Source organism: Physeter macrocephalus, chromosome 5 (genome assembly GCF_002837175.3).
Source record: "Physeter macrocephalus isolate SW-GA chromosome 5, ASM283717v5, whole genome shotgun sequence".
Lineage (NCBI taxonomy): Eukaryota > Metazoa > Chordata > Mammalia > Artiodactyla > Physeteridae > Physeter > Physeter macrocephalus.
In genome coordinates, this window is record NC_041218.1 from 60198800 (window position 1) to 60212827 (window position 14028).

General features: G+C 42.0%; 1 protein-coding gene across 1 annotated transcript in view; it reads right to left on the bottom strand.

Moving 5' to 3' along the window:
* Positions 1-1234: 1234 nt before the first annotated feature.
* Positions 1235-14028, bottom strand: part of LOC102986866 (serum paraoxonase/arylesterase 1) — a 27234-nt gene continuing 14440 nt past the window's right edge. The window contains 7 exon segments of the mRNA XM_024131444.1: positions 1235-1314; positions 1317-1387; positions 4344-4471; positions 8205-8286; positions 9502-9529; positions 9532-9701; positions 12036-12153. Of these exon segments, the coding sequence (XP_023987212.1) occupies positions 1235-1314; positions 1317-1387; positions 4344-4471; positions 8205-8286; positions 9502-9529; positions 9532-9701; positions 12036-12153 (677 nt within the window).

The following is a 14028-nucleotide window of genomic DNA, read 5'->3' on the forward strand; positions in this document are numbered from 1 at the left end:
TGATTAAAGTTAATTTGTTAGTGTAAATAAATTTCTTGCCAATGAGTATTATTGTTGTTAGACAACGAATGCAATAAAAAGAGAAATACCACGATCTGTCAAAGTAATTTTCTTTTCCCCCTCTTCCATTTTCACTTTCAACTAAAACAAGCCTTGACTGGGTAAACCTCTATTAACTGTCAAAATACACCTATCAATCAAGAGCAAAGTGCACATTTTCCATGGAAATGACACTAAAAATAAGTTTTAGCCCCAGTAAAGTGTAAATTGGCAGCTCGAATTACATTTGAAAGCACAATTATGGAACTGGGCATAAAGTTAAAAGATCAAAGCTCCCACTAGATGCTCCCTCACCCACCTTTCTGTCCCCTTCATGGCTTCACCATCACAGCTTCTGATACCTATTAGCCAGGAGCAGGTCTGTGACAAATCCATTAAGCAGTTGGCCTCACGCAGCACAGGGCAAGCTTAGAGTCAGCCCACCCCAGAGTATGGGGGATCCTTTCAACAGCTGTATTCCTAAAGCCTTAAATGTTCAGAAGACTGAATGTGACAAATGGGGGGTATTAATTTCTCTCTCACACACACACACAAACCGTAATTTAAACCTTTGGCAATGCAAAAATGAGCAAAAGTAAAAGGATAGTTGGGGTAACTGAGGTTCCTATTTACTGGGAAAGCCATATTTAGAAGGGAATGGGAATGGCTCTGAGTGTGCCAGGATGTCTAACGGCTTTGCTAGGGAGGTAGGCCTGGAGCTGAGGACAACTTCTTAGTGCATGTCTGGTTGTCCAGCACGTGAACTGGAGGCTCTGAGTGCTGGGGCTCTGATGACATGTGCGTTCATCCTGCTCTTTGAACAAAACAAGGCAAGGCAGCAATAAGCTCATGGGCTCTCAGGGAAAACGTGTTTTAGGGAAAGGACTTTCTGGGTCACATATAGTTAAGTTACTTAAGACCTGACAACTGACGTAATGATTTTAGCAATTCCATTTAAAGGATTTTTACCGGTAAATGGAGTTGTCAAATATCCCAAGACTGATTTGATACTGTACTCTCAAAGAAGCCTTATGCATCACATCTGTTCCCAGCTAAACACACTTTCATCTCTTGTGATGTCCAAATTTAAGGTCAGCATTCATTGTTCAGATGAGATCACTGTGGCCCCTTAGATGTAGCAAGCAGTTGAAATGAGGAGCTCCCAGTTGTCAGGGCCTGGGTGCAAATCGGCCTGTTAGAGCGCACAATAAAGAGCTTTGTGGAACACAGTACCAATCAGCAGTTTCCCTTTGTATACAGAGGCAACCGTACTTCTAACACTGTACCATTTCCTGCCTAAACCACTGTAACTTTGGGTTCTTCTAAAATCTTCTGGATTTGGAGCACCCATCCAAAAATAACATTAGATTAATATTTTTTAAAGTCACTCAAGACATAACTTTAAATATGGGGTCATTTCTCCACAAGAAGAAGCCTTTAGGTAAACCATATTTTGTTCCGAAATTACTCTCTATATGATACCTGTTTCCTCCTTGGCAAAATGACAGATTCTGATCAGATGATCTTTAACAGAGATAGAGACTCAAAGACCTATAGAGGCAAGAACTATAAATCAGTAGTACAGCCTGGGTGTGAGACATAAAGGAGCAGTAGGGACTATGGTAAGTTGCGGGAAGGAGGGGGTATTACTCAGTAATAGTCAAATTATTGCCATGCTGGAATTCAGGCCAGTTTTTGTGTATTTTCAGATAAGCTAGGAATTTGGATGTTTACACTTAATTCCTGGTTTTTAAATGTGGCAATAAAAACAAAAACAAACACAAAAAAGAGCATTGCCCAAAAAAGAACATACCTCTCCACCACATTCATCATTCCTCTGAACTTAGGGTCCCAACTCTAAGTGTGTAAGATTTCATGAGTTTGGTTTCCTTCATTTAGTTGAGCAGAAATATGATTGTATCATTAGCAGCAGTACAGTAATGATAGTATCTAAGATGGCTATACATGATAGCCGATGTTTGACCATTTTGGCCCATAAAATGGTAATTTCATATGATTCACCTACTATACTGAGCACACTGTAAGGCAGGAGCCCAGGGTTGTATTTTGGATCTTCCACTTAACTGTTTGTTTCTCATCTGTAGAATGAGATGGGTGGGACTATATTAACTCTAAATTCACTTTCTACTTTAAGTTCGTGTTCTTCTGAAGGCTTTAGGATAAAGTACAGTGACTTGAAGAACAGATACTGATACACAAAAACACCAAATATGGCAGAATAGGAAGACTAGTAGTGCTTGTTTATTAAAGGGTCAATGTGAGCATTTAAAAGGACCTCTCCAAAACAGCTGGCACCGAAGACAGATGTCTTAGGAAACTGCTATAGCATTCACATGTAGTAGTTAATTACTGGGAAATAGTTGATGGTGCACCTTGGCTTTAGGAAACCACTTTCTAATAAAACTAAATCACTCTTCTGTGGCGCACTGCATTAGACAACGGATCGTTATTACTTTTTGCTATACCTTACCAGATGCATCATTAGAAAGGAAGTATTTTTTTTCCAGAACAGCAAACTAAGTCCATGCTATAGCAAATGGCCCAAGTTCACCAAATGAGCTAACAAGCAAGAACAAATTAGAATCTAACATTCTGCCCAGTTCTGAACAGTGAACACACCACAGCATACATTTCTTCAATTCTATTCAGCATACCATATAGCAGTCCTAATAGCTAAGAACTAGCAAAAGGCACAAAGGATTGCCATTCACCATAATCACAATTGTCCTGTAAAGCCAGAGATAAAGGGCATGAAGGGCCAACAGGCAAATGGAAATATGTATTTGGTTTCTGTTTCTTATCCAAGAGGCGTAGCCTTTAAAAAAATCTTTTTTTTTTTTTTTTCAGGGGTGGAGGGTGGGATGAGACTGACTCTTAAAACTGAGCTTTAGGGCTTCCCTGGTGGCGCAGTGGTTGAGAATCTGCCTGCCAATGCAGGGGACACGGGTTCGAGCCCTGGTCTGGGAAGATCCCACATGCCGCGGACCAACTAAACCCGCGAGCCACAACTACTGAGTCTGCGCGTCTGGAGCCTGTGCCCCACAACAAGAGAGGCCGCGACAGTGAGAGGCCTGCGCACCGCGATGCAGAGTGGCCCCCGCTCGCTGCAGCTAGAGAAAGCCCTCGCACAGAAACGAAGACCCAACACAGCCAAAAATAAATAAATAAATAAATAAATTTATAAAACAAAACAAAAAACTGAGCTTTAAAAAGAATATATAGCAGTAAACCATGTCAAAAAGTATACCATGTATCTGACGTAAATAACAAGTATAATTAGTACCTACTGAAAACTCCGAGTCAAAAACCCCAGGTAAGTCATAGTAACGTTCAGATGCCCATGGCAAAGTGAGTTTCAAATTCTTGTTTGCACTGCCAAAACAATCCTCTGAAAAAAAGACCATGGACACCAATAGGGTCTTTGGGTACTAAAACTAAGACGGAAGAGAAGTTCCTTTAAGCCCAGATCATTCCAGCAAGTGATTTAGGTTTCCATTCTGCCAGGAAGGTTTGGAGAGGATGGCCATCCCTGCTTTAGGACTGGTCCATAACACCAACTTGTGCGTGTACTGACACACAGGAAAAGGGGGTTGAACAGGAAGGCAGGTAACACACAAATGATTAGACCATAGCAATGTGGTATAGTATATTTTTTAAACTCTTGTGAATTGCCAAGTTGGAGAAACTCACTATTGAAATAAAGATATGGACCCCAGTCCAGGGCTGGCTATCCTAACCCAGCCCTCCAGGCCCACTCTCCACTCTGCTCAGCCTGTGTGAAGCCTATTCAGGGCTCCCTTTTGCCCTCCACCCTCCAGCAGAGGTTGACCAGGGAGCAGCAGCGGTGGGGAGTGTGAGGGCTGAGAGGGAGGAGGGGTACTGACCCCAGCCCCCCAACCCCGTGAGGCCCTTGCTGGTTGGCTACATCCCTCAACCAGAGGTCAGGTTCCCCTCCTAGCACCTTCTCCACACACAGCTCCCTTCTCGTCTGGCTTCTGGTAACCATCCCTGCCTTCCTTGTTAGCCTCGGGGTACTGCGTTATCCCTGTTCACTGCCTGTGCCTACACCTCTGTACGTAGTGCCCTCAGGAAGTCCCCTCAAATCGCCCAGTTTACACGTACCATCTGTCTCCTGCCTGGACTCTGACTGAAATGCCTCCCGGAGTCCCATTCCCTTTTATATCTGATGTCTGGGGTCATCTATCCATGTCCCCCTTTTATTTGCACATATAATTGAGATTTATATTTTCAACCACTAACATGATTCATTTTGCAAACTAACCTCTGATCCAGTAGGATGCTCTGCGTCGCAGAAGAAGATTTTCATGCCATTGGGGTGGCGACCAACCCAAAGGTCCCCTGTCACAGGATCCTTGGATACATTATCCATAAGTGTGTTAAAGTCCAGAGGCTTCTAGATTAAAACCAAGGAGAGAAGGAAGGAGAGAAAGTGAAAAAAATTTGAGAGGTGATGGAGCAATACATCAGGGAATACTATCATCCTGTCCTTGGTCACCACACTCCTGGCTCCGGGGACATGACAATTCTGCCCCATTTCCCTAGCACTCAAGGGAATTCCTCTAGCTTTCCATCCATGCTAGTATTTTGCCGGTTTCCAGGACACACGAGGGAGGGGGAGGATCAGAAAACCAAGGAAGACTGTTAAAAGTTAGATGAAGGCATTTGGACTAACATCTGTGCATGAAATTAAAACTGCAAGAAAAAAAAAGTTTTAAGTGCAGCCTAAAACAGTTCCTTCTAAAACGGCATGTGCAAATGATATTTTTATAAGCATTCAGAAAACAACCAGGAAATGTAGATTCATTTCTGATGAGAACATCAATGAAATGTAGGCTCTTCTTTAACGGCTAATCATAGGCTCTGCAGCCAGAGGAGAAACGATCACCCGGGGTCTAATTTGTGCCTTGGAGTTGAGGAAAAGTTTCTTCCTTGGCTTCCTGATGGTATTCAACTCCCTGTTCTTCTGCGGTTTATTTTCTAAATATAAGTTGCAAGCATGGGATGACTGCACAGATTGCTGTCGCGGCTTTGTACCGGGATCATAAATAATACCAATGATTCTTAATTCCATCATTCATCATCCTGGCTGCCTTCTACCAGGGAGAAATCGCATCTATTTGTTTACCTCTAACTCTCAGTTGGGGAAACAATATCTACCGTGTACCTCAAACAGAGGCCAGCCTACCTCAGCACCCAGAGACCCTGTGATAATTGGCAGTGACTCAATGCACAGGCCAGAGCATGGGCAGACAGACAGCTGTGGTGAGCCCACACCGCCCTGTGCTTCCTACTCAGAATGAGCTCTCTCCACATGGCCGTGAAGGGATGAGAGGGCTCAAGCATTGAGGCAGGGCCTCCTTTTGACCTTCATGCAGCACCATCACTCATTCCTACCCTGGAAACCGGCAAGTTTGGCCAAAGGAGGCGGCTGAGCAAACATCCTCTGGCCAAAATCAGCTCCAAGTCTCCTCCATCCCCAAACCGCATCTATCCCAGTGTCAGACATTCTAGGCTGATACGTTAAATTCTTTAGGTGAGGAAAATGTTTGTCACAGGGTTCTCCTATTATCTTTGGAAGGGGTCATGGCCAGCTGGTGAATTCCATGGCAGATGAAAGCCTGCAAAGATGAGGGTGGGGAGTGAGAGTGGGAGAAGGACACAGAAACCTGGGGTCCCCTTCATTCACTGCATGATTAATGAGCTCCTGCCTTGCACACCTGCTGAGCAAGGGGCAGGCCTGGGTCCTGCTGAGCAAGAGCTGACAGTCCGGCAGGGAGCCCATCTTGGGCTCAGCGATGAACTCTTCCCTTGCAAATCCGATAATTCCTAGCAATACTAACTCACCATGATGCACACTCAGACCACGTTTCATGCTTCCACAAAGTCCAGTGGAAATGTTTACATTCCTTGGTAAGGGAAACAATAAATTATTCTCTTTGGGAAAAACTGGAACCTCTGTTAACAAATATCCCAATTTTTAGAGAGTTGGAACTCACTGAAGTGAGACTATTCATTGGCTGTGTCTTGGATTTTTTTTTTTTTTTTTGAGGAGGGGATCGTTTTTATTGCAGTAAAATATGTAAAACATGAAATTTGTCATTTTAACCATTTTTCAGTGTACAATTCAGTGGCATCAAGTACATTCGAAATGTTGTGAATCCATCACCATGATCCATTTCCAGAACCTTTCCTCATCCCAAACAGAAACTGTACCCAGGAGCTCCCCATCCTCCCTTCCCCATCCCCTGGTAACTCCTATTCTGCTTTCTGTTTATGAATTTGCCTCTTCTAGGTACCTGGAATCATACACTATTTGTCTTTTTGTGTCTAGCTTATTTCACTTAGCATAATGTCTTCAAGTTCATAGGTGTTACAGCATAATTTAGTACTTCATTCCTTTTTAAGGCTGAATAATATTTCATTGTATGTATATACCACACTTTGACAGGACATAAACCCATCTGCATCTCATCCCAAATTCTAAGAAAAATCCCAGCTAGTTTATCAAATTTCTTGGCACTCCAAGTATCAATTAACTGGTCTTAATTAATATGATCCTTCAAAAGAAAGAATAACATTACAGTTGAAGGGGGGAGTCTCAACTGAATTGTTATGTCAGGAGACAGGCATGATTTGCTGCCAGAAGTGAGAGCCAAACCTGAAATAAGCTTTGTCCTCAATCTTGCCTCAGCAAGAGCAGTGCCTCTATGATTCTGTGTTGAATGTATATTGGATTGGGTTTTATTCTTATAAAATCCTTTAACTTTCAATTTGCAGAAGTGCCTATTGTTATAATTACAATTCGTTTTTATTCCCCCAGCCAATATGAGTGTGTGTAATTCCATTTTACTTCAGCTAATACCAAACTAGCCCTGCCAGTGATTTTAATGTCAAACATGATGTTACATCTGATGTTGCTTCAAGGTAATTTTCTCAGACTGAAGCCCCTCAGGACAGTCACTGAGATGCGATGCGCCGACGGGCACAGTCACACGGGGCCTGGGAAAAGCGCTTCATATGCCGTGGGCAGTTCTGACAGGGGAGCACTATCTTCGTGTTTTTCCGAAGCATTACTTTCAAAATGCTCCACTTTGCTCTTACTTCTTCTTTCCTCTCCCTTGTGTTTTTACCCCTTTTGCTCCAAACCTTCAGACCGGATCAGAATTGGTTCAGGTGAAGATGAAGCTCTGAAGAATGCCCTGCCCCAGCATGTTAAATTAACAATTAATTTGTTCAGTGCCTACTACGTGTGGGAATTCTTCCAGGAACACATAGAGAAAATATCTGTCCTGTGGCGCTTATACCCTAGTAGGAGAGGCACACAGACAATAGAGAAGAGAAGTAAAATACAAAATATGTTAGCAAAGGATGCTGAAAATACAGCCATAAAGGAGACAGGAAATGTGTGTGTGTGTGTGTGTGTGTGTGTGTGTGTGTGTGTGTGTGTGTGTGTGTAGCAAGGAGCAGAGTTGCAAGTTTAGATTAGGTGCCCAGGGAAGGCCTCGCTGAAGTGACATTTTAGTGAAATCTGGAAAGGTATGAAGGAAGAACCATGGAGATCTGGAGGAAGAGCACCTGAGGAGAGAGACAAGTGCCCGGTCCTGAGGCAGGGCCTTGCCGGGGAAGCCCCAGAAATACTCAAGCAGGAGTATCTCGGCAGCGGGCCAAGGGTTGGAGACAAAGGCAGCAAAGGGATGGGCTGCCAGGGCACCTGGAGGCCGTTGTGAGTACTTGGGCTTTATAAATATTGTGCTGTGTATACAAGTTGAGGCTATTGTCTGTTCCATCAACATGGAGGGGAAAAAAAGGGGGGGTCGGGGAGGGAGGGAAGGAGGAAGGAAGGAAAGAAAGAGAGAACTGAAGAACACAATGCCAAGCTTAAAATTCACTAGAGCAGACAGAATCAAAGTTTCACAGGTGATGTGTGTGGCTTGCTGCTTCCCACTCTGCAGCTAAGCAACAGTGAACAACAAACCTGTATGATGCTGATGACTCAATAAAAGAGTGAAGAATTGCTTCTCACCCACTCCAATTAGACAATCCTTTTTTCCTCCCTTTTAATTTCACAAATCAATTAGGATCTAATTATCACTCTGCAAACTTACAGTATTAATACATCTTACCTTCAATGGAGTTAAAGTCCAATTAGGATGCTTTTCATACACATGAATCTTATGAGCCAGCACTTCAGATATATAGACATACCTTCAAAGAAGAAAGAGCTACATCAAAGCTCGTGAAGTAATGTGATTCCGAAGGTTACCATGAAGTTGTAATAACTCTTCCTAGGGAAGAGCTTTGCTTAGAGACTGGAAAATGGAACCTGTCTCAAAGCACACCAAATTCTGAAGGAACTCAATGAGTCGACAGTGCACAGAGGAGTTTTAATCTCTGAAAAGTTATTTCTAAAGGTGGGAAGCTAATTGGCACTGACTAGTAGGGAAGGAACTTAACTCTAACACAAATATCTGGGAGCAAAACCATGACAGTGCTTTCCTTGGTTTGTCAACATAATGGCAAGCCCCAGGTTCTGCATTTTAGCCCCTCGTTTTAGGCCAGAGAAAGCACAAGAGAAGACAAATTCTTGGCCTGTATCTGAGAGACTTTCTCCCCTCTACCCTGACTGCAATGTCACATTCATCATAACGATCTGTGGCCAGTCTAAGCACAGTGCATCCCAGGACAAAGATAAATGACTGCGTGATTATCTGCTATTTGTGAAGACCAGGAGATGACATGAATCATTGAAAAGTGTCTGTGTTGCTTTCTCTAAATATGTTACTACCCTCTAAATATGTTACTAACCTTCTAAGTGTGTTACAAATCCTTCATGATACAAGATGAGGAGGATTTTTTATACACACCAATGCTACCCAAAGCGTGGTCCCCAAACCATTGCTGGTCTGTGAATTGTTTCACGGTCACCACCAGAAAATAATGTAAATCAACTACATCACTAAGCACACTACTTAGTGAGGCTGACTTTTTTCCCCATGGTAACACTTTCTTTATGAAGGAAGTGGTGCCTTGATTTACATTTTGGTACAAGCTTTTGGTCGTGTCACAAACCAGCACTACTGATATATACATACCTACAAATTGTTAATCTCATTATACACTCAAAAATCTTCCCTCAAAGCAAAGCTGTTTAGTAATACTAAATGTTTATTGCAGTACCCCCTCTTGAAATGCACTTTTTTCCCCAAAAAAGAAATTTAAAAAGAATATGCCTTCACAAAACAGAAAATTCTGATTTGATATATGTTACCCCCTGAAAAAGTGCGATATTTTACATTTTCCCTAATCCTCTTACTGGGATAACATGTTAAAATGCATCCCATCATTTAGAAAATGAATATGCTCTAAAGATGTCTAAGGAGAATCTGGGGACATGCATAGCATTTTTAAGAGTTCACATACTTGCCATCAGGTGAGACGTTGATTCCACAGCAAAATCAAATCCGCTGGCCACCACTCGAACTTCATTTGGACTGTAGTAAACAACAAATGAGCACGCTAGACCCAAATACAACTCCCAGGATCTCAGGTAGGGGTCAACAAAATAGTGATCATTGATGGCATAGAAGTGTTCCGGTCCCACACTGACAATGCCATTCAAACTGCAATTCAAACACACACATATGACACATACAGGTGAAGGCATGGTACGTTACAGGATTATGCATTGGCATTCTTTAATGTCTACTTATAAAATCAAAAAGTGGAATGGAGCCTTCACAGTAGCTGTTACAGCCCAGAATTATGTGAAATCAGTCCAACCTATACAATCCTCAAAGACAATAATTACCCTAAGAAACCCTAAAAGGTTATTAATTAATAGCAATGGAACATAAAAATCCTATAAATTGTGTCTTTAAAAAAGTGTGTGTGTGTGTGTGTGTGTGTGTGTGTGTGTGTTTAGATAGACAAAACTCCACAAACATTAAATTAGGCCAGGAATCATTATCAGGGCCACACATTTCTTTATGCTCATATAGAACAGTCCAACTCAGCATCAGGCAGTGGAAAACACCCTGGCAATCTTGAGACTTTCATTTTAGTTAAAGCTCTGCTACTATTAGCTGTGTGATCTAGGGAAAATTAATCATTTCACATTCCAGGGCCTCAGTTTCCTTATCTATAAAAAAGGAGTAGATGGACTGGTCTGTCTTTCAGCCTTACAGGATCACATCCAGCCATAAAGTTTCATAATTCTAAATGGAGTGAAATGTCTGTGAGCAAGAATGCTCAGAAATAGGATGCTGTGGCTTTTTTGTTGCTGTTGTTCTGATTTTGATTCTCCCTGTGTTACTGAAAATCTAAGATATATGAGTCTATTTTTCTGCTTTAATAGGTACAACAGCAAACACATAAGTGAGTCATTCTGTGCTGATTGAGGTGACAGAAGTTCCCGGGGGCCATTATCTGGGAGAGAATTATCTCCGCTCCATTGCGGAGGGCGTCACGGCCAGCACATCAGCTCTGACGCAGCTCTGGGCTCCTGGGCGACTTTGATAAGCGTACAGAGCCTCAGTTTTCTCATCTGTAAAGAGAGGTTAAATGATTTTCCCAAAGTCATACAGCTCATTAGTATAAGACTAAGGGTCAGAATCTTCATTTGTGGCGTTGCAGTGGGAATTACAATGAGATGATGCCTGCTGTCTGCTTTGCGGGGAGCCTGCCAATCACAAAGCCTCCATCAATGGTAGCCACAGTTACTACATGAGAAAAAGGGTCTAGGCATTTAGGATTAGTCTGTACAGGCTTCAGGCATAAGCCTGCAAGCTGGGGTTTTTTCCTCTCTTTTTTAAAGGTAGATTTCTGAAATTAGTTTGCTTTATAATCCTTTGCTATTTTTCATAAAAAGGAGCAGAGCAGAAAGGTTTAGAGTAATAGCTTTGAAATCTGATGAACTCCATTTGAATTCTGGAGTTGCTTGCTATCATCCATGGGGCCACAGCATGTCACTAAACTCTGAGCCTCTCCAAACCTTGAAATGTTGGGGTAAGAATAAAATGAAATAATGAATCAAAGACCCTAGCACCATGCCTGCCATATAGTAAATGACCAATAATGACCATTGTGTTGTCATTATTATTAATAACATGTCCAAATTATAATAGATTAGTCATTGGAGTATTAATGTTATAGACAACCATATAAACAACCATCAAATACAAAGCAGAAAATATACATGGTTAATCCTTGGGTTGAGAGAGCAGAATTTTAGTTAATTGTGGCACTAACTATAGTTTGGTTCTATATTGCCGAAGATCAATATATTTGCAATTGCCCAGAAAAAAATACTCTAACCCTGGGAGACTGGACAAAATTGAGATTTCCAAGATTAAATGGTCAAACAAATAAAATAAGTTTTCACTATTTCATAGTGACTCAGAGCACAAGCTCCAGACTCCAGGCCTCATTTTCTTTAATCCAAACTGGTACAGAAATAAAACCTAATTAAGAAAATATTTGTGGGACTTTCCTGGTGGCGCAGTGGTTAAGAATCTGCCTGCCAATGCAGGGGACCCGGGTTCAATCCCTGGTCCGGGAAGATCCCACATTCTGCGGAACAACTAAGCCCATGCTCCATGCACAACTACTGAGCCTGAGCTCTAGAGCCCGTGCTCCGCAACAAGAGAAGCCACCGCGATGAGAAGCCCGCACACCGCAACGAAGAGTAGCCCCCGCTCGCCGCAACTAGAGAAAGCCTGCACGCAGCAACGAAGACTCTCCAACACAACCAAAAATAAATAAATAAAATAAATAAATTTATATTTAAAAAAAAGTTTCTGCAGAAGAACACTTGGAGGAGTTTGTGATCATTAGAAAGGGGGGTTGCCATTATCCCCCCCACCCCGTCCCCCACTCCCTGCCAAAAGGAAACACTAAAAGTGGATTAACCATCCACTGGTGTTAAAGGATAATAGAAATATGACATATCTCAGTACTTAGGCAGAAGTTTGTGTTTGATGGTTTTCAGATGCAAAAGTGACTTTTCTTCTTCTTGAAATTTAAACAACTCAACCGTGGACTTAAAATCTGGATGGTTCACCACCAGCAGGTATTATTTGAGAAGAGATTAAAAACAAAAATGGAAACATTAACTGAGCTGTCAGCTGTCAGCCCTGTCTCCGGAAAGCAATTTCAACCCACCTCCAACCAGTACTTAGGGTATCAGGCAGATGGAATATTTTCATCTCTTTGTACAGAAGCATTTGTGATTGCTCCAGAGAAAAATGGCTAAAGGAAGACCCAGTGACAGTCTCTAAAAACTCCAGACTCCACAAGGGGAAAAAAAATCCTCAACTTAAGAATGAGCAGCCCTTGACACTAAAACTCCAAAGAGCTTATTAAGCTTTCTACTGCAAATGGTCTCAGCAAGATGCAGCACTGAGATAAAAGAGATAAAAGATGTGAAGAATATCAATAAGAGAAGGTGTGCTCAGGTGTAATTTACACAGTGTGAGATGATCAATTCCATAAAAAGAGCATGTGAGAGATAATATCAAAGGGAAGCAGATTCTGGGAGTCAGTGCAACCCTGAGACATGAAAGAGACCAGTTTAAGTGGTCAAGAAGGTATGATCAGAACCAGCAAGTGAAGTTAGGCCATAGTCTTTGCCTTTAGAAGCAGTGAGTCTTTGGAAAGCTTTGACGTGACTGAACTGGTGTTTAAAGGAAAACAGTGTAAAGTTTAGGAGGTTGAATTGAAGAAATTTGAACACAAAAGCCGGCTATGAAGCTTCACATTAGTCCATTTGACAAGCAAATGTTTATTTTAATTGGTGCTAAGTGCTACAAAGGGAAAACAAAACCAGATAAAGGGATGGAGAGTAATGAGATGTCTTCTTCACAGGAGTCAGGGAAGTTCTGAGAAGATGATGTCAAAGCAGAGATCTAATGAAATGAGAAACTGAACTATGTGAATATCTGGGGAAAGAGTGCTCCAGGCTGAAGGAAGAGAGCGTGCAAAGGGCCCGAGGCACGCGTTTCCTTGGAACACTTAATGGTGAGGTTGTAGTTGGAGGAGTGAAAGAGTGGGAATACTGAAGCCACAGAAACAGGAGCCAAGGCCAGTCTTCAGGGCTTAGGATAGGGATCCAGGGCTTACTTATAGGGGGCTTTCAACCAAGGAGTAACATGACCTGTGGGTATGGCAGTAATCTAGGCACATGGAGATAAGGGACTGGACCAGGAAGATGGCACTGACAGGAAAAGACAGGAAAGGACAAGAGAGGCATTTGACAGGAAGTATCAGAAGTCCCTGACGATGGCTGAGGAATGAGGGAGTCGGAAATCAAACATAAGTGAGGATTAAAACTCGGATTCACATTTTGCACAGCAGATTCCACCTCTAGGAATTTATCGTAAGGAAGTATTCACAGAAGATATATGTACAAGAATGTTTATTTTGGCATTGTTTTCATTGAGCATAAAGGTGGGAACAGGTTGAATATCCATCAACAGATGAACTATATTATGGTACTCCCACATAACAAAATTCTAAAGAGCCATTGTAAAGTAGCTCTAAATGCACTGTCAGAGAAAGGAATCCATGATGTAGTGTTTAATGCAAAAGCAATTTATACGAGCACGTGTGTAATACTTATGTGGTTACTTTTCCCATTTTAATTTAAAAGAGCATGCACACACCCAACACCCTATTTCTTTGCACTTGAAATATTTTGAAAATAAAATATAGTGTCGATAAATGGGTGAAGAGGTCATTGAAAGGGAAATATTTACGGATATATGTATATTTCATATATACATATATGGAAGAAGAGAAGTCATATGGGGTAAACATGCAGAATGGAAGATAAGAGGATAAAGAATTACTTTTTTTTTTTTTTTTTTTTTGTGGTATGCGGGCCTCCCTCTGCTGCGGCCTCCCCCGTCGCGGAGCACAGGCTCCGGGCGCGCAGGCTCAGCGGCCATGGCT